Genomic DNA, 27,475 nt, shown 5'->3' on the forward strand with positions numbered 1-27,475 from the left:
GGCTCAGAGGTCCCTCGATACAAATACCTCCAATGCTGATACTGATGGCTCAGTCTTCTCCAGCCCGAAGAGGCGCTCCATATTATCAAGCCGGATCTTACATTCCTTTGAGGTCATCCTGGCACACTTGGTGCAAATCCGGACATTGTGCATTGCCCCAAGGCAAAGGACACATTTTTCATAGGGGTCAGATAGACATGGTCCTTGCACACCTGGGGCACTACTTAAAACCCAAAAATAATAGGGATGCGAGATCAAAATCGATGGCGGTGGGCACCAAGCTTAGCACCTCCCGGGGGTATTGACAATGAAAGTAAAGTTACCTATAAACGTCAAAAAACCATCTAGGATGCTAACGGGACTCTTATACTTCGGGTCTAACTTCCTGGCCACTGGGGAATAGGAGATTGGAATTTTCCACATTCTTGTTTGTAAGTCTTGAAGGATCGAATGGATTAGAATGGCTGCTGGCTCAGTCAAGGTATCTAGAATCTAGAGAAGGCTGAAGACTTCTGTGCGAGTGTCCTTATCCGTAAGGACCCTTAACTCCCAGGGCCTTACCCAACTCATCCAGAAACCTGGAGCAAGAGAAGTCCTCAGGTGGAGGAGAGTATTCAGGAAGTTCAGGTAAGAGGTAGGGATTCCAGTCAATCCTTTCTCTGATTCTTAGGGAGAGGCAACACTAATCCAGGGCTCCAACGACGAAATAGAAAATCTGGGGGCGGGGATGGGGGGGTTCCTTGGTCATCTCAGAGGTGTGTATTCCTGGTGGAAATACTCTGACTGGTTGGACTCCTCTACAAGAGGTTAGGGAGGACTGGAACCACCTTGCAGAAGTTTTGAGTACCTCTTGGGACAAGGGTAAGCGGGACTCCTCCTTGGAGTAAATATGATATTGTGGAAAGAAAAGGTTGCCCTTCTTACCCTTAGCTGCCAGAGAAGTAAAGAAAGTCCTTACTAACTCTGCTATTCAGGGGCAGCTCTAGGCAATCTGCTGCCTAAGGCGAGGGATGAGATGATGCTCCCATCTCCACCACTGAAGGCATGGCACAGGTCAAAAATCAAGAGGGGCAAGGGAGGGTCTCTTTGCAGTTTGCTCCTTTCTATGATTTTAAATGCTGAGGAAGGGGGAAAGTTTCCAAAAGAATGGTAGATAGTGTGTCGGTGATCATGTTTCTAGGAAGCTGGCAACTCTTCCATACTTCCAAGAACCATAAGATCTAACTCCCACATTTTCTCCTGGAGAAGTGGGAGACAGGTAAATGGTAGGCGTCTGTGTGTGGCGCCTTTTCTCCAGACTGGTGCAAGGGCATTAGGCACCTTAGGTGAACTTTACAGCCTTGTGCCAACACCCTCCTATCCTCACCACACACAATTACAAATTCTGAGGTCAATTTTCAGGTGCTGTGTGGCTCAGATACTTAGTTATCCGGCGAGAATTTAGCTGGCTATGTGTCCAAATATTCAATTAGCCAGATAACTTCTGAATTATCTGGCTAAATGTTTCTAAATATGGAATTCCAAGCATTTATAACAACTAATTTTACAGGAAAAAGGATATTGAAAGTATAGTTATCTGAGGCAAAATTATCACCAAATATCACAACCCTGCAAAAAAGTAAGAGAAACTCTTGGACTGCATATGGTATTAGGCTTATTGTAATGCATTTTGGGTGTAGAATTTGCCCTCAGAAAGCCCAGAGTAAACTGTACTACAATTACAATATAGTTAACCTCTCATCTTAAAAGTGCACTAATTGCCAGCATTCAAACTGTAAAACTCTAACTATGAAAAGGCAATGCTGCAAATATTACACTAGCTCCTAAACACCAATACACCTCCTATTAGGAAAACAGAACAAGCCAGCCTGCTTTAGATCCCTACACAGAAGTTATAAATTAGCAGAATACCTTAGTCACATGTGCAGAACACAGATATAAATCCTCACCAAATACAGAATAGTCCATAAAATAAACAGAAACATGTAGACAAAAACTGAACTAGAAACCACAAGCTAGACTGTATGCAGTACAACAATCGAAAAACAGAAATACTATACCTCAAAACAATAAAACCAAGACATATAAAACATCATAATAGTAAACATATACTAATAAAAAATAATATTTCAAAACAGCTGATGAAGAGAACAGCAGTGAATAATTAAAAATGTGTATTAAAATTATAAAAAAATTCCCAAACATCAATAAAATGTTTCAAAATAGACACAAACAGCACCCAATAATTAAAACTAAGAATAAAAAAATCCCTGCTTTCCATACCTAAGAACTTTTGATTTCCAGTCATCCTGAGATAGCTGTGGATTAGTGTGGGAGGCAGGGAGGGGGAACTTTCTCCTCTCATATATACACACATATACTCAAGACACAGATGGTTCTCACACATGCTCTTTCACACACAGATACTCACACACATACACAGTTGTTCTCAAACGCAGAAAACAGTGCTCCAGTTGGATGGGAATATGGAGATATGCCTCGGACAGTTCCAAGGAGGTCAGAAATTCCGGACTGCACAGCCGTTATCACTGACAGCAAAGTTTCAATGTAAAAATGAGTCACCCGCAAATGACAAGTTGACCCCTTTGAGATCCAGGATGGGATGAATGCAGCCCTCCTTTTTGGGCACAACGAAAAAAATGGAATATCGCCCCATATGTTCTTGAGATGTGGGTAAAGGAACCACAGCCCTCAAACTGAGGAGCCTTGACAGAGTAGATTTCACGGCCCACTTTTGCAGGGAGATACCATGAACATGTCCTGAGGAACACTGCGAAACTCCAGTGCATATCCTTCTCGTATCATCTCCAGGACCCACTGATCTGATGTGATCTCGACCCACCTCTGAAAAAAAAAAAAGAGTGAAAGGCATTCCCCCATATTGCCTGTTCCTGGGGGTGGGTCGGCAAACCTTCATTGGGAGGCTTGGTAGGTTCCACTGCCCAAGTCTGCGCCCTGACTGAGCTGACTGGGATGAAAGGACTGAGATCTACCGAAAGGACAAGTCCTCTGGAAGATCGCTCCTCTGTACGGTCAAAAAGCTTGGATCCCCAAGCATGACCTCTCATGGTAAAGGAGTGCGGTGTCTGCTTATCATCCTCTGGCAACCAGGGAACCGGGTAACATACCAGAGATAGTTTTCAGATTACCTGACCTCCCACTTTTATATAGTTCCAGAATTAGCTTACACTCAAGCCTCAGACCACTACAATAACCAGCTTGGGAGACCAAAACATGAGTGAGGCCTCACAACACACATGCTCTGTCATGCATAGATGGTCACACATACTCTCACACACATATGCTCTTTTACACATATATTCTCTCATATACACACACATGTTCACACAAATGCACATGCTTTCTCTCACACATATCCACTCACACTCTTCCTTAGTTACATGTGCTGTCAGACTGTCTCTCCCTTTCCTTTCTCTTTTGGCTGTGGGTGGGATGAGCTCAGCAGGCAACCAGGGCCTCATTTTCTGCTGCTGACAGTCTTTGGCTATTAGAGGGCTGGGCTCCACCAGTGGCCCAAAGGGCCTTTCCTATTCTTTGGCTGTTGGCAAGGCTTCTTCTTTTTTTTGGCCGGAGATGTCTTGGGCTCTTGTTGGTGGCCATTGGGCCTCATCTCTTCTTCAGCTCCATGGATACATCATTTCTCTGTGCTGCAGCAAGGCTCATCTGACCTGCTGGGGGACAGGGGGGAAGAACCCTAAGGGCATGGTCATTAAATAGGTCTGTGTCTAGCGGTAATGTGAGGAGCCTGCTGGAGGAGCGTTCAGGGTGCACTTTTTGTTGCTCCAAAAATGTGTTATCTGAAGCAGCCATCTTACCTTGAGTGTAAGGCTTGCCTCATTATAGAACTGCCCCTACTGCTGCTTGGTCCAACAGCTGACATGCCCTCTGGCTGGGCATTGGATGTGGAACATCCTCTTCAAAGACTTGGGTGGAATGTTCCTATACATCCTCTGTACTTTTTAAAATTTGAGCTGGGGCCAGTTAGAAATTAAGGGCACCATGGAGTAAGGATCTGGTGTGTCCAAACATAAGTCTTGCTCCAGTAGCCTCAATGGGGACATTGCCCTTTAAATTAGCAGAGATAAGTGAAATTTATCTCCTTCTGCCCCTAAAACCTTCCGTAGCATATGGAAGGAGCTGGAGACTTATTGAAGTCGCATCAGAATTACCGCAGCTCAGTGTATAAATGATGTGAAAGCTTGGTCTGATGAACAAGGTGTTGAGGGAGAGAGCTTCAGTGGTGCCATGGCTTCAGCTGCATTGTCAGCGCCAAATCTTGCTGCTTCTTCAGTGCCAGTTGTGCTGCCAGCTCTGAGTGTTGCCATGTCTCAGGAAGGTCTTTCTAATACCTGAGAATAGTGCTTTCTCATTTATTCGACCACGAGGAGATGGAGGGGCCCTAGGCTGCACCCATGAAGGAAGAGGAACTCCTGCTGAACTCAGCACCTGAGTAACTTGACAAGGCTCCATTCTGTAAGGAGGACTGGCTGCGGCTCTTCAGAAACTTAGGCAGTTTCTTCATCTTCTAGGATTTGAACTTCTGAGTGTGTGAAGACATCTGACCACAATGATAGCAATTAGTCTGGTCATAGTTCAGTCCTAGGCACTGGTAACAGATGTGTCCATGTGTAATGGACATCTTCCTATCACATACATGGTCTTTGAAACCACTAGTGGTGGGCTTCTTTGTGGAGGACATTTCTGTGTAGACATTTTTTGTTCTTTTAAGATAGCACTGAAAAGTGTCTGGGGGGCTGCCAAGACAGTGAGGCAATGTATTTGAAAACCTTAACAGAATGAAAATACTAAGAGATATCTATCAAGAAAAAATAGAGAGAGGGTATACGTCTGTGCTTATGCTCAGATGAAATAAGATTGAGGGGCTTGCAAGGGAACTCCCGCACATGCTCAGTAGAGCAAAAGCTCTAGGAGCTAAGAAAGAAGAGTCAGTTCAGCACCATCAGATGACATCATCCACGTGTAATGGCTAAGTTAGCTCTGTTGATGGAGAATATAGAGGGACATGGAGAGAAGAACTGGAGTTGAACATGCATCATGAGGCAGATCTAGACACACTAACATAGGAGTGATGGCAGAAAGAACAAATGTCCCATTCAGTCTGTCCAGTCATTCATGTTGCCAAGGATATATCCCAGTTGCCAGCCATAAACACTTTATCCAAGACAGTATTTTTCATCTTCCTCCTTTGTACTCCACCATGTTATGTAGATAAGAATGCAAGATCTCCTGTTTAGTTCACAACCAGCACCCTTCCTAAGTCCAGCTAGAAAGCTTTGTAATCATTTATATAGCTTACCAATACTAGCATGACTGATGCCTGAACATCTGGCTTCCTAGTTACCTACAGCCTTTTGGCATAGTATTCCTCTGCCAACCTGCTGTCTAATCTGGTTGACATAAGGAGCCTGCTGCCTGGTTATGCAAGTGCCTACATGTTCACTAGGACTTCTAGTTATTACTTATGTGCCACCTGCTAGATACATCCAACTGCTAGCTAATTCTAACATTGCAACCTAAGGTAAAAAATGTTGGGTATTACAGACCCAGTGGCAGCACCTAAATGGCTAAGTACTGCCTCTAGATCAATGGGTTGGCAATGCCCATTAGTTTCAAATGAATACTTCAGAAAGCATCTACTTGGTATTTAGAGGGAAAAGTAAAGATCCCTTACACAAATTTGGTTGCAGTTGGTTGAAAACACATGCCCTGCAAAATAAGCCTCCAACTTTTATATTTTCAAGATTATACAGTTTTCAGTAGAAGATCAACTTGACCCCTTACCTTGGATGTACCTCTGAAAGAGCTGGGTGTTTGTTACTGTTCCACACTCTGTAGTTGTGAGTATTCTTCCATGCTCCGACAAAAGCAGAACCATAATCTGCCACTATCTTTTCACTATCTGAAAGGAGAAAAAGGGTGTGACATCACAGGAAAGATGAGTGGTATAGCTGGATACAGAAAGAAAATGTAGATTATGGAAATTTGATTTTCCATTTCTTACTCATTGAACAAGCTGTACCAGATCAACAGTTCAGCTCACATTTTTAATGGGTTTCATTTTTCAACGATCATCACCATGTCCTTCCTTTAACATGGTATATGCAGTTGTGTACAAAAGTTTAGGCACCACTTGTCAAACTATTTCAATGAATCTCTAAGTAAACAGAAGCTGACAACTTTTACATGGTATAAAGTTAAACAAGACATCTCTGCAATTCTTAATGAAAAATTACTATTTGCTGATTTTAACAGATTGAAAATAAAAGCAAATATGATGTGCAAAGGTTTGGACAACTTTTCAGTCAGTACTTTGGCCACAGGAAAGTTTTGGAAGCTGTTATTTCTGCAAAGTCTTTCTATTTTTGCTTTTGGAATTTCTTTTACGCACTCTTCCTTGCAGAACTCTTCTAGATCAGAAATATTCTTAGGTTTCCTGGCATGCACTGAATATTTAAAATCTCCACAGAGATTTTTATTAATTTTCAAGTCTGAGGTCTGTTAAGGCCATTCCAAAACTTTCACCTTTTTTTTCCTGTAAGCACTTCAGAATTTATTTTGAGGTATGATTTGGATTGTTGTCTTGCTGAAATTTCCAACCTCATTTCACCTTCAGTTTCTTCACTGACTGTGAGATATTAGCTTCTAGACTATGTTGATAATTAGTTGAATTCATTCTATCTTTCTTCCACCTGCACAATATTTCTTGCGCCATGGGCTGTTGCACAACCCTAAAGGATAATAGATCCCCATGCTTAATGGTTGGCAAGGTATTCTTTTCTTCAAATGCTTCACCCTTTTTTCTCCAAATGTATTACTTGAATTTATTATCCTCCTCTTCGAATACAAAATTCACTCGGAGTAGTTTACAGCATATTTGAACAGCAGCAAATAGAGGTTAACTGCAGCTTCACAGTAAGAAAGGTGTAAACAAATTTAAAACAGCAGCAAAAGATCACAATAAAACTTGGCAATAAATAGGTATGCCTTGGGACAAACTTTAGTTACAACACTAAGCTCTAACCATATAGCAGAGATACAAATTCAGAAAAAATATATAACAGCACAGTTTATAGCAGCACATTTCAGGCATTTGAGATGACTCCAGACAGTTTCCATAGTCAGTTCAGCATCTTTAGATTCTGGATTGTGCATTAAAAGCTTGAAAGACGAGCCAGGCTTTTATTTATTTCTTGAATTAGGAGTAGACATGTATTTATAAGAGCTCTTAAGTTTAAGTTTAATAAAATGTATAACCAATAACCTCCAAAATTCGGGACAGGGTACAGATAAATACACATAATAAAACAGATTAAAAACAAGCCAATATGACAAAAAAAAAATTAGACAAATGTGACCCATGACCTTGGCAGTTAACAGCATTAACCACTAACTGCAGATATTTAGACACTAAAGTCAAATACCTCTCTAAAAAGATATGTCTTCAATGACATTTTAAAAGCTGAATCATCATTTATAGTCCTAAAATGATCAGGAGTGAGCTGCGGAGCACAGGCCCAGGCACTGAAAAAGCTTGGTCGTGGGTCCCACCCAGGTGTGCATATTGCATACTGGGTAGTTCTAGCTCTGATTGGTGGATTGAAGAGACCTTGGAGGAGTGCAAATAGTTAACATTAGTATTAATCTATGGGGTGTCGGAGTGGTTAAGAAGCTTATGTATCAAAGTGAGGATTTTAAACTATTTGCCACTGTATTGAGAGCCAGGGTAACTAACAGAGCACCATGGTAATGGATCTTTGTGGCAGTAAGGATCCGTACAGCAGCATTCTAGACAACCTGGAAGAATCTAAGAGGACTTGCTGGTAAACCCCAACAGAAAGAGTTGCAGTGGTCAAAAATTGGCAAAAACCAGTGCTTGAAGAACACAGAAGTCCTTGAGCTGCAAACAAGGTTTTAGACAACACAGCAACCTTAATTTGTAAAAAGCAATGACCACTGCCTTAAGCTAAGGATGCATACATATGTTGTGATCAATGATTACATCCATGATTTTACTTGATGTACAATGGGTATCTTATAACCCTTGAAGACAAAAGTAGAGGGTGTATCAAAGGAAAGTGACTCAAAATCAGCATTTTTGTCTTTTCAACATTCAAAGTGAGTTTATTGTGGTATAGCCAACACTTAATAGCAAACAAACAAATAGAAACTGAATATCAACGTAAATCTTGTAATTGACAAGGGAGCTCCAGAGAGCAGATACTGTTCTCATGAAGGACTTGTTGAAGGTATATTTTCTTTAGATTTCTTTTGTTTGATGACTGAATCGACACTGTGGATCTGAGCAACGATCTTAGTGGTCTGGAGGGACATGTATATGGATACCCTTTCACTCAAGTAGATAGGCCCATCTCCTCTTAGAACCTTGAACATCAATGTCAAAGTTTTGAATTTCACTCAGTATGATATTGGTAACCAGCATGGTTATGGCCCAACAATTCAATTTTCATTTCATCAGTCCAAACCACTTTGTTCCAAAACATTTCAGGCTTATCAATGTTTTGTTTAGCATATTTCAGTCAACTTTTGTGATGAAAACCTTTTCTACAATCAGACTGGGAACCTGTGTGATGACACTATAAGAACATAAGATATGCCATAATGGGTCAGGCCAAAGGTCCATCAAGCCCAGTTTCCTGTCTCTTAACAGTGGTCAGTCCAAGTCACAAGCACCTGGCAAGTACTAATGTTGGCAACAAGCAGTGGCTATTGATTAATAGCAGTTTATGGACTTCTCCTCCAGGAACTTAACCAAACCTTTAAACCAGGTACACTAGCTGTCTTAACCACATCATCTGAAAACAAATTCCAAAGCTTCATTGTGCGAAGAGTGAAAAAGAATTTTCGTCAATTGGTTTTAAATATGCTACTTGCCAACTTCATGTAGTACCTCCTAGTCCTTGTATTATCTGAAAGAGTAAATAACCTTTTCACATTTACACGCAAGTCCTTTCATGATTTTGTTAGACCTCTATCATATCCCCCTCAGCAGACTCCTCTCCAAGCTGGGAAAAATGCGGGAATGATCCATCTGTGCCATTACAATCTAAACAAAGGAATGTGACAACTCAGTGGCTCGACAAAAATATGATATAAGACATTTCTCAACTTGTGCAACTGTCCATGTGATTTATCCATGTTCAAAATATTATACAAGATAGGGAGAGGTAGAGAAAGAAGGGGCTGGGGGACTGCTGGGCAGGGAGAAATGGAAGTGGAGAAAGATGGAGGTGGGCCTGCTGGGTTGGGGGAGAGGGGAGGTCAGGGAATACTGAGCAGGAAGGTGTGGGAAAGAAGTGGTCAGAGATATGCTCGGTAGGGAAGGGGAGAGGGAAAGGCAGGGAAAGTTGAGCAGGGGACAGAGACGACACAGGGAAGAGGATGCAGGGGTAGGGGGTGGTGTTGGAATTGTTGGACAGGGATATGAGCATGTGAAGGGACAATTGAGTAGTTGGGAGAAGTGAGGGGTGTTGGGGGCATGGAGGGGAGTGACGGGGTACAAGAGCCATAATATGTCAGTTTTGAGTATATGCATTTTTTCTATCTATGAACTTTGCTTACTGTAAGAGGAAATATATTTCTATTTCTATTTCTCCAGTTTTGCACTGCATGCAGAAGGTCTTGGTGTTTCCAGTCCAGTTTTTGTTTCCGCATTTGTAATTTGTGGTATTTTATTTCTATATTAGGTGAATTTAGATCTGACTGTATTCTGTAAGTGTGTGACTGAGATGTAGCATGTAGAGATTTGTATCAGTCTTATTTGTTGTATTTTTTCAATATGATATTACACTGGTGGTGAACAAGAAAATTATTCCTTACCTGCTAATTTTCGTTCCTGTAGTACCATGGATCAGTCCAGACGGTGGGTTATGTCCCCCGTCCAGCAGATGGAGTCAGAACAAAAGCTCGTGGGGGGGGGGAGAGGTCCTACATAACCTCACCTCCCTTGCCTCAATCCTCAGTAACTAGACTAGCAAAGCCAAGAAGAGAAGAGACGGAGGGATCAAGTAACTAACCATGCTCAATGTAACATTAGAAAAAATTCATAACTGCAAAAACAAAACCCCCAAAGGGAACTTGCAAACAGAACTGTGAGACACAGAACAGACCCTGAATCCCCAGGGAGCTCATAGAAAGAATCAGAAATCACAGTCGAGTAGAGGCGAACCCCAGGCAAATCCCCCAATGGCGAACAGGGAGGGACGTCTGGACTGATCCATGGTACTACAGGAACGAAAATTAGCAGGTAAGGAATAATTTTCTTTTCCCTGTACGTACTAGGATCAGTCCAGATGGTGGGATATACCAAAGCTTCCCTACTATGGGTGGGCCGAAGACAGCCCTGCTCGAATGACGCTATCCCCGAAGGAACCAAAGCCTGGAGCCCGCACATCCAGGCGGTAGTGTCTCGAAAAGGTATGGAGCAACTTCCAAGTAGCCGCCCTCCAGATTTCCTGTGAGGACACAGACGTACTCTCCGCCCAGGACGTAGCTTGAGAACGAATGGAGTGCGCCTTCACTCCCAGTGGCGGGTGCCGTTCGGCACGATATATGCGGAGGCGATCGCCCCCTTCAGCTAACGGGCGATAGTGGCCTTGGAGGCCATACGACCCTTCTTAGGTCCCGACCAGAGGACAAACAAATGATCTGAGAGCCGAAATTCATTGGTGACCGTCAAATATTGCATCAAATATCGCTTGACAACTAGCTTGCGGAGATCTCTGGAGTCCGGCAAGGAAAATGAAGGCAATTCAACCGACTGGTTGAGGTGAAAAGCAGAGACTACCTTAGATAGGAAAGAGGGTACCGTGCGCAAGGAAACCCCCTCCTCGGTGAAGCGGAGGTATGGTTCCCGGTAGAACAATGCTTGCAATTCTGAAACGCGGCGCGCCGAGCTGATTGCTACCAGAAAAATAGTCTTGAAGGTGAGATCCTTGAGGGTGGTAGTTCGAAGAGGCTCGAATGGTGGGCCACTGAGAACTCGGAGTACCAGGTTGAGACTCCAAGAAGGACAAAGTGGCCTAGACTGTGGCTTCAAGTGCTTTACCCCCTTGAGGAAACGCAGAATATCCGGATGGGATGAGAGTAACGAGTCGTTCCCGTTGTGAAGAAAAGCTCCCAAAGCCGCCACCTGGACCCTGATGGAGTTAAACGCGAGGCCCAAATCCAGACCGTCCTGTAGGAACGAGAGAATCTGAGCCACCGAGGCATGCGACGGATGAATGGAATGTGAATCGCACCAAGTCTCAAAAACCTTCCACACCCTCACGTAAGTAACTGAGGTGGATGTCTTATGCGCCCGCAAAAGAGTCAAAATCACCGTCTCCGGATAGCCACGGCGCCTCAGCTTACGCCTCTCAAAAGCCAAGCCGCAAGACAGAAGGGATCTGCCTCCTCGAAAAATATGGGACCTTGACGAAGAAGGCGTGGGAGATGACCGAGGCATATCGGCCCCTCCACTGCCAGGTTGAGAAGGTCTGCGAACCACGGATGCCAGGGCCACTCCGGTGCCACCAGAATTACTGGGCCCTGATGACTCTCTATCCGCCGAATCACCTTTCCCACCAGAGGCCACGGAGGGAAGACATACAATAGGATCCGCCTGGGCCACGGGAGAACCAGAGCATTGACCCCTTCCGCGCCATGCTCTCGTCTGTGGCTGAAGAAGCGATGTGCCTTTGCATCGCCCGCCGTGGCCATGAGATCCATGCGGGTGGTCCCCCAATGTCTTACGATCAGACGCATTGCTTCCTCTGAGAGTTCCCACTCTCCGGGATCGAGGCACTGACGGCTGAGGAAGTCCGCCTGTACGTTGCCACGCCTGCAATGTGGGAGGCTGCCAGGCGGAGTAAATGGAGCTCCGCCCACTGCATCAGCTTGTCTGCCTCCCAGGAGATGTGCCGGCTCCTTGTACCTCCCTGGCAATTGATGTATGACACCGTGGTTGCGTTGTCCGAGAGGATCCTGACCACCCGATGACTAACCAGAGGAAGGAAGCCCTTCAATGCTAAGCGAACCGCTCTGGTCTCCAAGCAGTTAATGGGCCACTGTGCTTGATCCGCTGTCCAACGGCCCTGGATTGAGCTCGACCCACAGACCGCTCCCCAGCCGGCCAGACTGGCGTCCGTGGTGACTACCACCCAGTCCAGAACCTCCAGGGACACCCCCTGGGCCAAGTGTTGAGGATTCAGCTACCATCAGAGACTGAGGTGAGCTGGCGTCGGAATCGGGAGCACTGCCTGGAAATCCCATGATACCGGCTTCCACTGGGACAGCAAGGCCTTCTGGAGAGGACGCAGGTACTCAAAGGCCCACGGGACCAGATCGATCGTAGAAGCCATGGTTCCCAGAACCTGTAGATAATCCCACTCTGTGGGGGTCGGGAGCGTCATGAAGCGAAGGATCTGCACGTGCAGCGCTTGCGCCCGCTCCGGCCGCAAGAACACCTTGCCCTCCTTTGTGTCGAAGCGTGCGCCCAGAAAGTTCAAAGACTGGGATGGCGTAAGGTTGCTCTTGCCAAAGTTGATAATCCAGCCCAGAGACCGAAGCAGTTGTACTTCCCGTTCCACCGCCTGAAGACCCTGGGTCAGGGATTTCGCCTGGATGAGTCAGTCGTCCAGGAAAGGGTGCACCAGGATCTCTTCCCGGCGTAGTGCTGCCGCCACTACCACCATGATCTTCGTAAAGACACGTGGGGCCGTTGCCAAGCCAAAAGGAAGGGCGCGGAATTGAAAATGTTGCCCCAGGATCTTGAAGCGAAGATAGCGTTGACAATCCCGATGGATCGGGATATGAAGGTATGCATCCGTGAGATCCAGAGAAGCGAGGAATTCCCCTGGATGGATCGCAGCTAGTACCGAGCGGAGGGTTTCCATGTGAAAACACGGGACCCGAAGGAACCGGTTGACTGTCTTGAGATCCAGGATGGGGCAGAAAGTACCCTCCTTTTTGGGCACCATGAAATAGGTGGAATAATGTCCTCGACCCAGTTCGGAGGCGGAAACCGGCACTATCGCCCCCAGTGATAGTAGGCGATAGAGGGTCTGGTGAACGGCCCTTCGCTTAAGAGACCCGCATGGGGAGAACAGGAACCTGTCCCTGGGCACGCGGACAAAATCCAATACGTAACCGTGTCTTAGAATATCCAGGACCCACTGATCCAACGTGATTCGGACCCACTCTTCATAGAAGAGAGCAATCCGGCCCCCTACCCGAGGAGGCAGATCGTGGGTCGACCTGGCATCATTGAGCCGATTTCGAGGAGGTGCCCGGACCCTGGCCCTCCTTGCTGGGCCTGCGCCCTCGAAAGGACCGGTTCCAGTTATGCGAACGATTCGACGGCGCCCGGGGTGGCTGCTGCTGCCTTGTAGTCCGAGATCGGCGCTGATTCCGGTACCGGTTCCTGGTGGACCCGAAAGATCTTGTGGAACGAGGCCTATCCTCCAGGAGCCTATAAACTGCATTCTCGTTGAGGGACTTGATGGTTTGATCCAGATCTTCCCCGAAGAGAAACTTGCCCTTAAAAGGCAGCGACCCCAGCTGGGTCTTAGACAAGGCATCCGCCGACCAGTTTCGGAGCCACAGAAGACGACGGGCCGAAACTGCCGCCACCATTGAACGGGACAGGACCCGGAGGAGGTCATATAGGGCGTCCGCCCCATAGGCCACTACGGCCTCCAATCTATCCGCCTGTTGAGCCTCTGCAGTCAGCAGGTTCTGCGAGGTGAGGAGCTGTTGTACACAACGAAGCCCCGCTCTCTGCGCCAAGGAACTACAGATGGCCGCCCGCATCCCGAGCGCCGAAACCTCGAAGACTCTCTTCAGATATACCTCCAACTTCCTGTCCTGTAGATCCTTCAGCGCCGTGCTGCCCGTGACCGGGATAGTGGTACGCTTCGTGACTGCCGAGACGGCGGAATCCACAGCCGGGACCTTGAGCAGTTCAAGGAACTCCTCCGGGAGGGAATAGAGCTTCTCCATCGCTTTACTGACCCGGAGAGTGGCCTCTGGCGCATCCCACTCCCGGGAGATCAATTGTAAAAAGGTGGGATGCATCAGAAAAGCTTTAGCCAGAGGCCTAAGGCCCGCCAGAAGGGGATCCCCCTTTCTCACCTTGGGATCTGGTCCGATGGGCTCCGGAGGGGCATCGATATCCATCTCCTGTAGAATATAGGGAATAAGGTCATCCAGCTCCTCTGCCTGAAAAATGTGAAGGACCCTCGGGTCGTCACCCTCCACCTGGGCGCCAGGGTGGGATCATCCCCGGGCGGATCCGAAGAAGGGTCCCCCGCCAGAGGGGCGTTTGGACCACACAAAGGCACAGGGTGTTCCCAGGAGGGATCTGGCATTTCCCCGGGCTGCTGGGCACTGCCCTGTGGCTGGAGCCCCCCCAGGGATGGAACCATGCATGCCAGCTTGGGGGGGAAGGGGCCCCATAGAACAATCCAGCGAGTGGCTCCTGCTCTGCAAGAAAGCCCTGTGCATCAACACCACAAACTCTGGTGAAAACGAGGGCACCCCCGAGGGGGGACCAGCCGGGGTCTCCCTCACATGAAGACCTGGCTCCGGCTCCATAAACGGAGCTAAAACTGGTGGTGTCGCCAAAATCGGGTCCCCTGCGTCCTCCTCCGAAATGCCGGCCTCCTCATCTGAAAACAAAATGGCTGCCGTTCCCGCGCCACGCGGTCCTCCCCGCGGGCGCCTGCACCGTCCCCCTGAGGAGAGCTGTCTTCCTCTGCTGGCAGGCAGCTCGCGCAGCGCCCCCCCCTGCGAGAGCCAGCTCCCCTGCCGGCCACAGGAAGAACAGGCCGCCGCTCTCGGCATCGTAGGTCCCCGGAGGGGGGCAGGAAGCAGGCTGACGCAGCGAAAAGACTCGGCGTCCAAAGGGCCAACTCGTGCGCTCGCGGATCACCCCCCCCCCCCCACTGACCCAAGGGAGCCACCGGGGAAACGGACCTCCCAGCGGCTGGCGGCCCTGGGGAATGGGATGTCGCGGGGCCGCGGGTCGGCAGCGGTGAGGAGGGGGGAGGGGAGGGAGAGGCTAGCCCCACTAGCGTGCACCCCAGCAATCCGGCGCGGTCCTGAGTCCAGCTATAAGAAAAATAAGCTGCAACCAAAAACACACACTTACCCCAAAACCGGCAGGCAAAGAGAAGAAAGGAGAGAAGGAAGGAAGGCAGGAAAAGGGAGCAGACCTGTCAGCAAGCCCTTCCTGCCCTAAGAAAGGCACTTTGCTGTTTTGTTTTTTTTTACTTGATCCCTCAGATGACAGACACGAGGCCTAGAAAGCCTAAGCTCCTGTGCTGGGAACTGCCAGTCCCCTGCTCACATCTGCTGGAGTCAGAAGATACTGAGTATTGAGGCAAGGGAGGTGAGGTTATGTAGGACCTCCCCCCCGCACTTTTGTTCTGACTCCATCTGCTGGACGGGGGACATAACCCACCGTTTGGACTGATCCTGGTATGTACAGGGAATGCTGCCTTTTCATGGGTAAGGCTATGCTGTTTCATTTGTTAGAGTTAGTGCTGCTGAGGTATGGCAGGTTTGATAGACACGTACAGAGTGGGCTTTGTTTTTTTTCAGGTTTTGTATTATTTTACAATGCACCTGGTAGTAGAGGGAGTTTGTGATGCTGTTATAGAGATGACACCAGAATCAGAATATGTTTTTTGTATGGTGGGTTGTACAGGGAACTGTCTTAGTTCTGCTGTGCACTCATTGTTAGGAAGCGAGAGATTCCTGTGGATGCAAAGTATATGTTTATATTTAGTCCCATGATGGTCATGTGTTCAGTGTGTCATGCATGTAAGTGTCATCTCTTAGGTGCGTCCTGTTAGAAAAAAGGTTGAGAACCATTGCTCTAGTCACCCAACCAAAAAAAAAAATCAAATCAGATTTGTCTGACAAGACCTTCCGCTGGTGAATCCATGCTGCCTCAGGTCCAGCAACTTACCGGATAATAGTTAGTTTAGTATCCTTTCTTTCAGCAGCGTCTCCATTAATTTTTCTTACCATCGAGGTGAGGCTAACCGGTCTGTAGTTTCCAGCCTCCTCTGCTACCACTCTTATGAAGTGGAACCATAACCAGTCTTCTCCAATCTTGCACCACCATTCCCGTTTCTGGGGATCTATTAAATAGATCTTTCAGCGAATCGCCAGGACATCTCTGAATCTCATAGCATCCTAGAATGTTCCTCATCTGGCCCCATGGCCTTGTCCACTTTCAGTTTTCCTAGCTTTTCCCATTCATTCTCTTCTGTAAAAGGAGTTGTGTCTATCCCATTCCCTTCTACATTCTTGTCAACCAGTGATGGACCTTCTCCAGGATCTTCATTAGTAAACATTGAACTGAAGTATTTGTTTAATATTTCCATCATTTCTTCTTCTGTCTCTACACATTGCTCCTTGTCACCTTTCAATTTCACTATACCATTTTGGACTTTCCTTCTCTCTCTTATATAGCTGAAAAATGTTTCATCACCTCTCCATCTCTTTACCAGTCCTTTTTACTACTGGGCACATGATCTATAGACATTGTTCACACAATAGATAGGTGCCCAACCCTTTTCAAAATCAAAACTTCCTGCAACAAAAATAAGAAAATAGAAATTTTGCATTAAAAATTGCAGAAATTTGTCATGTTTAACTTTGAACCATGTAAAGTTCGTGTCAGCTTCTGTTCACTTAGGGAGACAAGGAAACATTCAATTTGACCAAGGGTGCCTGTACTTATGCACACAACTATATGAGACCTCTCTGCAAATTGGAGAATGACTAAAAATGTTCACCAAGTTTCAAATCTGATAAAGAAACAGTTGCCTGTCACATCATTTATTTCCTTCCTCTCCTGCATTCTCTTCAAATTGTCATCGAACAGACCACTTGAATTCAGCTACCTGGCTGTAATGAAGCAGCAAGCAGAGCATGGAGGTATAGCCCAAACTGGGCCCTGATCCACTCATCTCCTCCTTCCCAACCAGTCCCATCCAGGAACACATCATCCCTGTTTTCTGTCACATGCTTCACCAGGTAGTCTGTGAACCTCAGATCAGCAGTTGTAGGGTTCAGAATTTTCCTGAGCTCTGGATCGTGGATCTGGACACGTGCTTCTTCAACCTGTTTGGACAAAATTTAGAGCAATATCAGACTATTTTATTAGTTTCAACATACACTTTCTTGAACCAACATACAAGCTGTATTGTAAATTTTAGGATTTCAGCATAGAATCTTTTAGCAGTTGTGAAGGTTTTTCAGAAAATTACATTTTGCACAGCCATTTTGAAGACTTTTAGATAACAGTGGGGTTGTTCTAGACTTTATGCTACTGTGGTTAACAGTAAATATGAAAGTCTGCAAAGTTGCTCAGAATATTTATTTGTCCCATCTTGGTTGTAGTCATCACTCTGAAATATTTCTAAGTTTCTTATCTCTTTTGTATAAATACATTTTATTTAGCATGTTTACTTATCGTAAATAGTGTTTTCCTTAGATAGAAGGATGAATTAGCCAATGCATATGAGTGATATTATTCAGCAGTATTGAATGGATTAGTCTCTCCAAGCTAGTAGGGCTTTGAACTTTACTAAGCATGTGCGAGAGTTTCTGTGTGGGTATTTCCTCATGAGACTCCTCAGTCTATATCAAAGCTAATTCTAGCTGTGTAGTCTGCTCTCCAGGGAGGTGGGCAGGTATTCCATGGCTAATTCATTTTGTTATCTATGGAAAACACTATTTAGGGTAAGTAAACTTGCTTTATCCATTGATAAGCATGCTGAATTAGCCATTACATGTGGGGAGTCCCAAGCTGAGGGTTGCAGCAGAGCATTTACTAAGTAAGCAACCTGGCTCCCATCATGGACCATAGACTACAACGAGAACATATTTCACAGAACTGTTTGTCCAAATTTACTGTCAGTCTTTGAGAGGCTAGCAAGACAGTAATGGGATGTAAAGGTATAAACAGAAGATCAAGTTGCAACTTTGCAGATATCCTCAATGGGTAATTCTTGAACACATGCAACAGAAGCAGCCATAGTCTCACTTGAGTTTAAATAGTCTGTGACTTGCAATCCTACTAAGGTGTAGAAGTGGTGAATGCACTCAATTTTCCAGTTAGACAAAGTAAGTTTGGGACTGCTGCATATAGACTGTTGGGGTTGTATAAGACAAACAGTTGGAAGGTTTTACGATACGGCTGCATTTGTTTCTTGAATTATGCTATGGCTCTTTTGCAGTACAGCGTATGTAGGGCTTTTTCACTTCAGGCACATGGGGTCTAGGAAAGAAGGTAGACATTATGATGGATTGAGTGATATGGAAAGCTAATACTACTTTCGGCAGAATTTTAGGTGAGTACGGAGAACCGCCCAGTTGTGGAAGAACTGCATATATGGAGGATAGTGGACGAGAGCTTGGAGTTCACTGACTCTTCTAGCTGAAGTCACTGCAACAAGGTACACCATTTTTCTTGTCAAGTACTTTAGAGAAGTTGACTTCAGTGCCTCAAAGGGAGGCTTCATTACTTGGACCACACTTAGGTCCCATGGAACAGGTGGTTTTTATACTGGGGGCTTGATATGCCATACATCTTTCATAAAACGAGATATCAGTAGATGAACAGAGAATGGTTTTCCATCTCATTCAGGGATGTCACAAGCAGGATTCAGACATCTAAGGCAATCCTTGTGAAGATCTGCCGTAGCCATTTTATGGCTGCATTTTCTACCTATTTTAGATGGTGGTTTCTCTGTCATGACAAACACTAACTAAAAGAAAAATTAAATTTGTATTTTTTAAAAATGGAAATTCAATGTAAAATAAAAGAAGTGGCACAAATATAAACTAAAACTAAGCACAAAAAAAATTCTGCATGCTATTGAGAAAGAAAGAACATTGCTACAGCAAAAGAAAGAAGACTGAGGAGACTTACATGGGAACTTCCACTCATGCTCTGACTTCTTTCTGGGCTTTGACAGAGAGATACAGAAGTCTCATTCACTGTCCAGATAAACCTATCTGGCTAACTTTGGAGGTGATTTCAATAGTGCAGTTGCACCACTAAATATAGCTGGATATCTTAAAGTTATCCCACTCTTTGGATCGAGCAGACTTAGCAGGATAGGTGAAGATGAAAATAGTCAAGGAATTCAAAGGGGCATGGGATAAACACTGTGGAGTCCTAAAGGCTAAAAGTTAGAAATAAAAGAAAGAGTGCATGGGGATAACTGGGGGCGACTTGCTGGTGTGGCAGTTGCTACCCTTAACAAATAACAACTCCATCATTGCTTTCTGCTTCAATGGCAGTGAGTGAGAAAAGGGGAATTGGATTCAGACAGTAACCAACAAGTGCCCCAACTTTTATGGTTCGGGGAACAAATAAAAATGGGGGTAACTAGCTGATGTGGTACTTACTACCCTTAATCACTAAGCCTGATACTTTTGATGCAACTCCAACATTGCGCTCTGATTTCATAACAATGGTTAAGGACGGGTGGGTAACAAATGCCTTGGATTCAAACAACATATGAGGACCCTGACTTTTACGGTCTAGTAAACTAATAAGCACGGGGGTAACCTGCACAGTACAGCAGATACTGGAACAGTAGCAGTTAACAGCATAAGCTTGCTGGGCAGATCATTTGGTCCTTTTCTACCCTCATTTCTATGTAACACTGAATATCACAATTAACCACATAACTTATCTGGCTAATTGAGCTCCTCCCAGCTATACCCCTGAAACGCATCTAACTTATCTGGCTAGATTCTAGCTGGCTAACTTATTAACCGCTAGAATTTAGCAGGGTAAGTTCCCAAATCTTCATTTAGCTGGATAACTTCTGAATTATATGGCTACATGCTTTTGAATATGGACCTCAGAGTGTCCAGGCTGGCGCCATTGGATGATATCACCCATCTGTGTGGCTGTTTGTTTGCAGAGAAAGAAACAAAAAAAGTTAAGGGGGAAAAAAGGTTTATACCTCTACAATTGTGTCACTCAGGTGCTTCTGTTGACGAAACAGGATATTGGTGGCCCCAGCAACAAAACCGCGGATGCTGACATCGGAAAGAAGATGATGCTGCTGCAATGCCATGTATGGCAAACAGAGGTATCCCTGAAACACAGAAAACATATAAATATTATCAAAAAGGAAAAAAACAGAAGAAAATACCAATATCCTCATCCTATATATAATCCCATTTGAGAAGAGCTTTAATCATCGACAGCCAGGGCTATAGTCAAATAATCTATAAGCATTTTTTTCCACTTCCAAAAAAAATGTGCAATCGAATCTTACTGTGATTTCCAGAAATAAGAGCTCCCATTCAAATAGAAATAATAGTCAACAAACAAGTTGCAATACCCTTTTCATGGGAAAATTGTACATTTTGTGACAAGGTTTCAAGTTTTACTACTTCATTAGGTCTGTGCAAAATGGGGAATGGATGGCATGAATTGTAGATGGGATTATTAAATTAGTCTAACAAACAGATATTAGCTACAATTTGTTTACTAACCTTTGCTTCTATGTATATAAATGAACCACATTACTTTTGACTTAAAAAAATTACCTTACCCCCTGACACCACTTTTTGTACATTAGTAATTATGTGCTGTTCTTCACAGAAAATAGAGGGATAACAGCAGTGTTCAAGCAGCTATAGCCCCAATGATCAGATGCCAGTTACACAAAGGAGTGAGTCATTAATGCTACATAAACCTCTGTGGTTGGCATATATCCCATAGCTCTATTCTAGCTTCTTTTATATAAAGCAAAATTGCTTACCTTGTAATAGGTGTTATCCCAGGACAGCAGGATGTAGTCCTCACATATGGGTGACATCAGTAATGGAGCCCTATGTACGGAAAACTTCTTTAAAAGTTTCTATGAAACTTTTGACTGGCACCAGAGTGCCTACTGAGCATGCCCAGCATGCCATGATATTCCCTGCCACAGGGGTCTCCCTTCAGTCTTGTTTTGTAGCAATTAGCGTTAGCCAAAAATAAAATAATAAAACGTATCGGACCCAACTCCACAGGGTGGCGGGTGGGTTTCGTGAGGACTACATCCTGCTGTCCTGGGATAACACCTATTACAAGGTAAGCAATTTTGCTTTATCCCAGGACAAGCAGGATGCTAGTCCTCACATATGGGTGATTAGCAAGCTAGAGGCTGAGTCATTTTAAGGTGCAGCAACAGTGAAGTATCGTTGTTGAAATGAATCAGCCGAAATCACAGCAGGTTGGATGTAGAAGGAGTTGGGGTTATACTGGAAATAAGTTCTTTAAGACAGATTGTCCATATGCTGAATCTTGTCTTCCTTCTTTGTCTAAACAGTAGTGAGCTGCAAAAGTATGAAGAGAACTCCATGTTGCTGCTTTACAAATGTCCAGAATAGGTACAGAGCGAAGGTGCACCACTGAGGTTGACATCGCTCTGACAGAATGTGCTTTTACTCGCCCTTGAAGAGTAAGGCCTGCTTTTTCGTAACAAAATTGTATGCAATCTGATAGCCAATTTGACAAAGTATGTTTACCCACTGGTTTACCAGGTTTGTTTGGATCATAGGATATAAATAGTTGACTGGATTTCCTTTGGACTGTAGTGCGGTTTAAATAGAAAGACAGTGTGCGCTTACAGTCCAAGGTATATAAGGCTCTTTCACCCTGGTGAGAGTGAGGCCTTGGAAAGAATGTTGGTAAAACTATAGATTGATTGAGGTGGAATTCCGTGACTACTTTTGGAAGGAATTTTGGATGAGTACGGAGGACCACCTGTCATGTAGGAACTTCGTAAAAGGTTCGTATGTGACTAAAGCTTGTAGTTCACTGACCCTTCTAGCTAATGTAATGGCTATGAGGAATACAGTTTTCCAAGTAAGATATTTAAGGTCACAGGTATCTATGGGCTCAAATGGAGAACGCATAAGTCTGGTTAATACTACATTCAGGTCCCATTGTATGCTTGGGGAATGAACTGGAGGTTTAATGTGATTTAGGCCTCTCATGAATTTACTGACGAGAGGCTGTGTAGAGATAGGTGTGTCTCCCAGCTTGTTATGATAAGCTGAGATTGCACTCAAATGTACTCTTACAGATGAAGTCTTAAGACCAGAGTCTGAGAGATGGTATAGGTAATCTAGTAGTGAGGTAGTGGGGCAAGTGAAAGGATCTAGTGCTTTTTGAGTGCACCACAAAGTAAACCGCTTCCATTTGTAGGAATAATTCTTTCTAGTGGAAGGTTTACGTGATGCTTTCAGCACTTGAGATATAGTGGTTGGAAAGTTGAGTGGTTGTAAGATCAAGCTTTCAACATCCATGCTGTCAGGGACAGGGATTGAAGGTTGGGATGGCGCAGCTGACCCTGTTCCTGAGTTATGAGATTGGGAGCTACTCCCAGGCGAATTGGATCCCTGACTGAGAGATCTAGAAGTGTGGGGAACCATACTTGTCGAGGCCAATATGGGGCTATGAGTATCATGGTCCCCTTGTCCTGTTGTAGTTTCACTAGCGTTTTGGTTATGAGCGGTATCGGTGGATACGCATATAACAGGCCTGAATTCCAATGGCGAGCAAAGGCGTCCTTTGGCAGGATGTTCTGCTGCCAGAGGAGTGAGCAGTAATTGTTCACTTTGTAATTCAGATGGGACGCAAAGAGATCTATTGTTGGTTGACCCCAGCGTTGAAATATCTTGGTTGCTAGCGCTGGGTCTAGAGACCACTCGTGTGGTTGGAAGTGACGGCTGAGGCGATCCGCTACTGTGTTGTGGATGCCCGCTAGATAGGTGGCCCGTAGAAGAATTGAGTGTGCTAGGGCCCAGTCCCAAATTTGAGCTGCTTCTTGACAAAGGAGGTAGGAACCTGTTCCTCCTTGTTTGTTGATGTACCACATGGCTACTGTGTTGTCCGTTTGGATCAGAACAGTCTTGTGTGAAAGACAGCCCCTTGAACGCATGTAGTGCATAGCGTATAGCTCGAAGCTCCAGGAAGTTTATTTGAAAGGAGGCTTCTTGCTTTGTCCACGTGCCCTGTGTCTTTAGATGACCAATGTGCGCTCCCCAACCCAAGGTGGATGCATCTGTAGTTAAAGTCACTTGTGGAACTGGTTGCTGGAAAGGTAGGCCTTTGAGCAAGTTGATCGTTGATGTCCACCAGAGAAGGGAAGATTTGAGGTCTTGTGTTATCTGAATGGGAGTGGACAATGGTTGAATGGCTTGAATCCACTGATCTTTGAGTGTCCATTGCATTAGTCGCATGGTCAGTCTGGCCATGGGAGTGACGTGAACTGTTGAGGCCATGTGTCCGAGTAGGGTGAGGCACTGATGAGCTGTAACTCGAGACTGATTGCGAATAGAGTGCGCTAGGAGAACGAGCGTTTGAGCACGGTTTCTTGGAAGAAAAGCTTTTGCTGTGATGGTGTTGAGATCTGCACCTATGAACTGCAACTGGTGAGATGGTGTGAGATGGGATTTCTCGTAATTGATGAGAAATCCCAAGGAGTGAAGCAAGTTTATTGTGAGCTGGAGAGAAGTGAGAGCTCCGCCTTGTGTTTGACTCCTGATGAGCCAGTCGTCTAAGTAAGGAAATACATGCACTCTTTGTTTGTGAAGATGTGCTACCGCTACTGCAAGACACTTTGTGAACACTCGAGGTGCTAAGGCTAGGCTGAATGGTAGCACTCTGTATTGGAAGTGTTGACCTTGCAGCAGAAATCGCAGGTACTGTCGATGAGGAGGAAAAATGGGAATGTGAGCGTAAGCGTCTTGAAGATCCAGAGAGCAGAGCCAATCTCCTTTTTGAAGAAGAGGTAGCATGGTGCCTAACGATACCATCCTGAATTTTTCTTTCTTTAGAAATTTGTTGAGATTTCTGAGGTCCAGGATAGGACGTAGGCCCCCAGTTTTCTTTGGAATGAGGAAATTTCGGGAGTAGAATCCTCTGCCCCACTGAGGCCTGGGAACTGGTTCTATGGCCCTGGCTCTCAGAAGGGTGGACAATTCTGCTTGCAGGATTGTGGAGTGATGAGTCACTGTCCAAGATGAAAGAGGAGGATTTTCGTTTGGTACAGTGAGGAAATCCAAGCGGTACCCTTGAGTTGTAATTGAGAGTACCCATTGATCTGTTGTGATGGAGGTCCAAGTTTGATGGTAATAAGCTATTCGACCTCCGACTGGTATGTGTGGTAGAGGATTTCGAGAAGGGCTTCTGCTCTCTGGGTGGTTTTCAAAAGCCTGATGTGGATGCAGTTGGCGCAGGCTGCTGGGGCCTAGTAGGCCTCTGTCTAACTTGAGAACGCTGAGAAGGGCGTGGTTGTCTCGCTCTGGTAGCAGGAGGGTAGTATCGTCGAGGGCGATAATATGGTTTTCTCACTTCTCTTCTAGGAGGCCTCCTAGAAGGTTGATGTGTCTCCTGAGGAAGTTGAGACAATTGTTTTAGGGTTTCTGTGTGGTCTTTTATGGTCGCCACTGCCTCCTTGACCTTGTCTCCAAAAAGGTTTTCACCTAGACAAGGTAGGTCTGCTAACCTTTCCTGCACTTCTGGCCTAAGTTCAGAGGATTTTAACCAGGCCCATCTCCGAGCCGTGATACCCGAGGCTGATAAACGGGAGGCCGTTTCGAAGCAATCATAAGTGGCTCTCACCTCGTGCTTGCCTGCTTCTAGGCCCTTATGCACGAGACAGAAGAAACCCTCTTGAAACTGGTCTGGAAGTTGTTGAGAAAGAGCTTCAACCTGTTTCCACAGGTCACGCTGATACTGGTTCATGAATAATTGATAGGAGTTTATCCGTGAGACCAGCATTGCTCCTTGGAAGATCTTTCTTCCTAAACTGTCTAGGAAACGACTGTCTTTGCCTAGAGGTGTGGAAGCATGTTGTTTCAGTCTCTTAGCCTTTTTCTGGGCTGATTCAACCACTACAGATTGGTGTGGCAGCTGAGATTTTTGAAACCCTGGAATGGGTTGGACGAGATATGTGGCATTAGCTCGTTTGTTAACTGCTGCCACAGAGCCAGGGTGCTCCCACATCCGGTACATTAGCTCTTGCAGGACTTCGTGCACTGGAATAGCTAGTATCTCTTTAGGAGGATCCACGAACTGAAGGACCTCCAAGGTCTTCTGCCTAGTGTCTATTTCAGAAAGGAGCGAGAATGGAATAGTGTCAGACATCTCTTTGATGAAGTTAGAGAAGGAAAGATCTTCTGGGGGTGATTTCCTTCTGTCTTCTGGTGGTGAAGGTTCAGATAAGATAGCTTCTTCAGATGAGATATCGTCCCCTGAGTCAGTACCAGTATCCAGTGGATGACCTGATGGTCTAAGAGGCTTAAAAGGAACCTCAGATAGTGGTGTATGTGGTCTCATAGGTGGGATAACCCCTGATGGACCAGGTACTGGTTCTGGAAGTGTATCTGAATCCAAACCCTGAGGTGAAGTAGAAAAAACTTGAATTAGTGAATCCAATTTATCCATTAATGGTTGAAAAATGGAGGATTCTTGACCTGGCATCGATGGTGGTATCTGTGCCGGTGGCCGAATGGGAATCGACGGCATCGGCGGTCCATAGGCAGGAACCGGCGGCATCGATGGTTGTGGTGATGGTACGGCCGGAATCGGCATCAAGGGTACCGGTGCTGGAACGGGCGATGCCATCAGAATCGGTGTCGATGGCATCGCTGGCATAGAAGGCTGAGGTCGTGGCATTGCCTCGATGAATGCGTCTCTGACTGCTTGACGTATATATACATCAAGTTCCACCCGCATGGATGGTGAAAACAGAGCACCCATGGGGGGAGGCGGTAATGGCGATGCCGGTACCTCCTCAGGGCCCTGAGGAGGCACGGTTCCCTGCGCCGGAATCGGCGGGGATCGCCCTGTCGATGGCTCCGAAGCCTGATCCTGGAGCCGAGGTTTCTTAGCAGTTGCACCGCTTTCTGTCGATGGCTCCCCGGGTATCGAGGTAGCAGATGCCGTATGCGGCCTACGGTGGCGATGGCGATGCTATTCCTTTTCGCGGGCTTTTTCACTGCCCAATGTCGATGCCCTGGACGATGGTGAGGGGGAGGAAAAAGGAGCATCTCCTGACTCACCTGGTAGACGCTTTTTCAACACGACTTTTCGAATCGACCCAGGCGGAGACGATTGTGTTGAGGTAGATGGAGCTGATAAAAGCTGTATTTTAAACAATTGCTCCATTTTTTCTAGTCGGAGACGACGGCCCTTTGATGTCATGGTTGCACATAAGGGACAAGCCTTAACATCATGGGATTCACCAAGACAGAGGACACAATCCTGGTGAGGGTCCGTAATGGACATGTTCCTGGTGCACTTGGGGCACTTTTTGAAACCTGAAGCCATTTTGGGGCCGGACAGCCGTCGACGGCCAATGACCAGGGACAACAAAGTTGTCGAAAAACGGAACGGAACCGCGAAAATCCAAAAACTTATCGCGACGGTGTTTACTAAGGGGAGACCCTTTGCGGCTGAAGTTTTCTAAACTTTTTTTCAAAGTTAAAGTTGTGGAGAATTTCCACAGGACTCCTAGAGACCGCGAGGCTAACTGCTTCGCGGAAAAAAGAAGACTGAAGGGAGACCCCTGTGGCAGGGAATATCATGGCATGCTGGGCATGCTCAGTAGGCACTCTGGTGCCAGTCAAAAGTTTCATAGAAACTTTTAAAGAAGTTTTCCGTACATAGGGCTCCATTACTGATGTCACCCATATGTGAGGACTAGCATCCTGCTTGTCCTGGAATAATCTTTGTTACACGAGGGAACATGAATACTTGATACTGGAAAGCTCTCAGACGCTCAGCAGTGCATGGTTCAGAGAGAGGTATGTTCGAAGTATACTAATGAAGCATTAGAATTAGGGCATCCCAAAAGAGAGGTTTCAATAAGAAAAGTAGTCTATGTGCCTATAATTAAAGAGTCACCTGAGCTAAAAGATTCTAATTTATCCCTGTCAACTGAAAAGCAGAACGTTAATACAAAGAAAAAACACACTTTGAAATGTTTGTATGCTCATGCCAGAAGTCTAAGAAGTAAGATAGGAGAAAGAGTGTATAGCAGTGAATGATGACAAACTTAATTGGCATCTCAGAGACATGGTGGAAAGAGAATAACCAATGGGATAGTACTATACCAGGGTACACATTATATCACAACAATAGAGAGGAGCGACTTGGTGACGGGGTGGTGCTTTATGTCTGGGATGGCACAGAGTCCAACAGCATAAAGATCCTGCAAGAGACTAAATGCACAATCGAATCTTTATGGATAGAAACCCCTTATGTCCTGGGGAAGAGTACAGCAATAGGTGTATACTACCGACCACCTGGTCAAAATGATGAGACAGTGAAATGCTAAAAGAAATTAGGGAAGTTAACCAAATTGGTACTGCAGTA

At 45.6% G+C, this 27,475-nt stretch overlaps 1 protein-coding gene across 1 annotated transcript in view; it reads right to left on the reverse strand.

The window, feature by feature from the left end:
* Positions 1 to 27,475, reverse strand: part of AVL9 (AVL9 cell migration associated) — a 207,990-nt gene that overhangs the window by 34,241 nt on the left and 146,274 nt on the right. Inside the window, exons 11-13 of the mRNA XM_029589795.1 lie at positions 20,058 to 20,192; positions 16,977 to 17,196; positions 5,845 to 5,962 (exon numbers count right to left, since the gene is read on the reverse strand). Coding sequence (XP_029445655.1) covers positions 5,845 to 5,962; positions 16,977 to 17,196; positions 20,058 to 20,192 — 473 coding nt within the window. The remainder of the gene's footprint in view (positions 1 to 5,844; positions 5,963 to 16,976; positions 17,197 to 20,057; positions 20,193 to 27,475) is intronic.

Source organism: Rhinatrema bivittatum, chromosome 2, assembly GCF_901001135.1.
Source record: "Rhinatrema bivittatum chromosome 2, aRhiBiv1.1, whole genome shotgun sequence".
NCBI lineage: Eukaryota > Metazoa > Chordata > Amphibia > Gymnophiona > Rhinatrematidae > Rhinatrema > Rhinatrema bivittatum.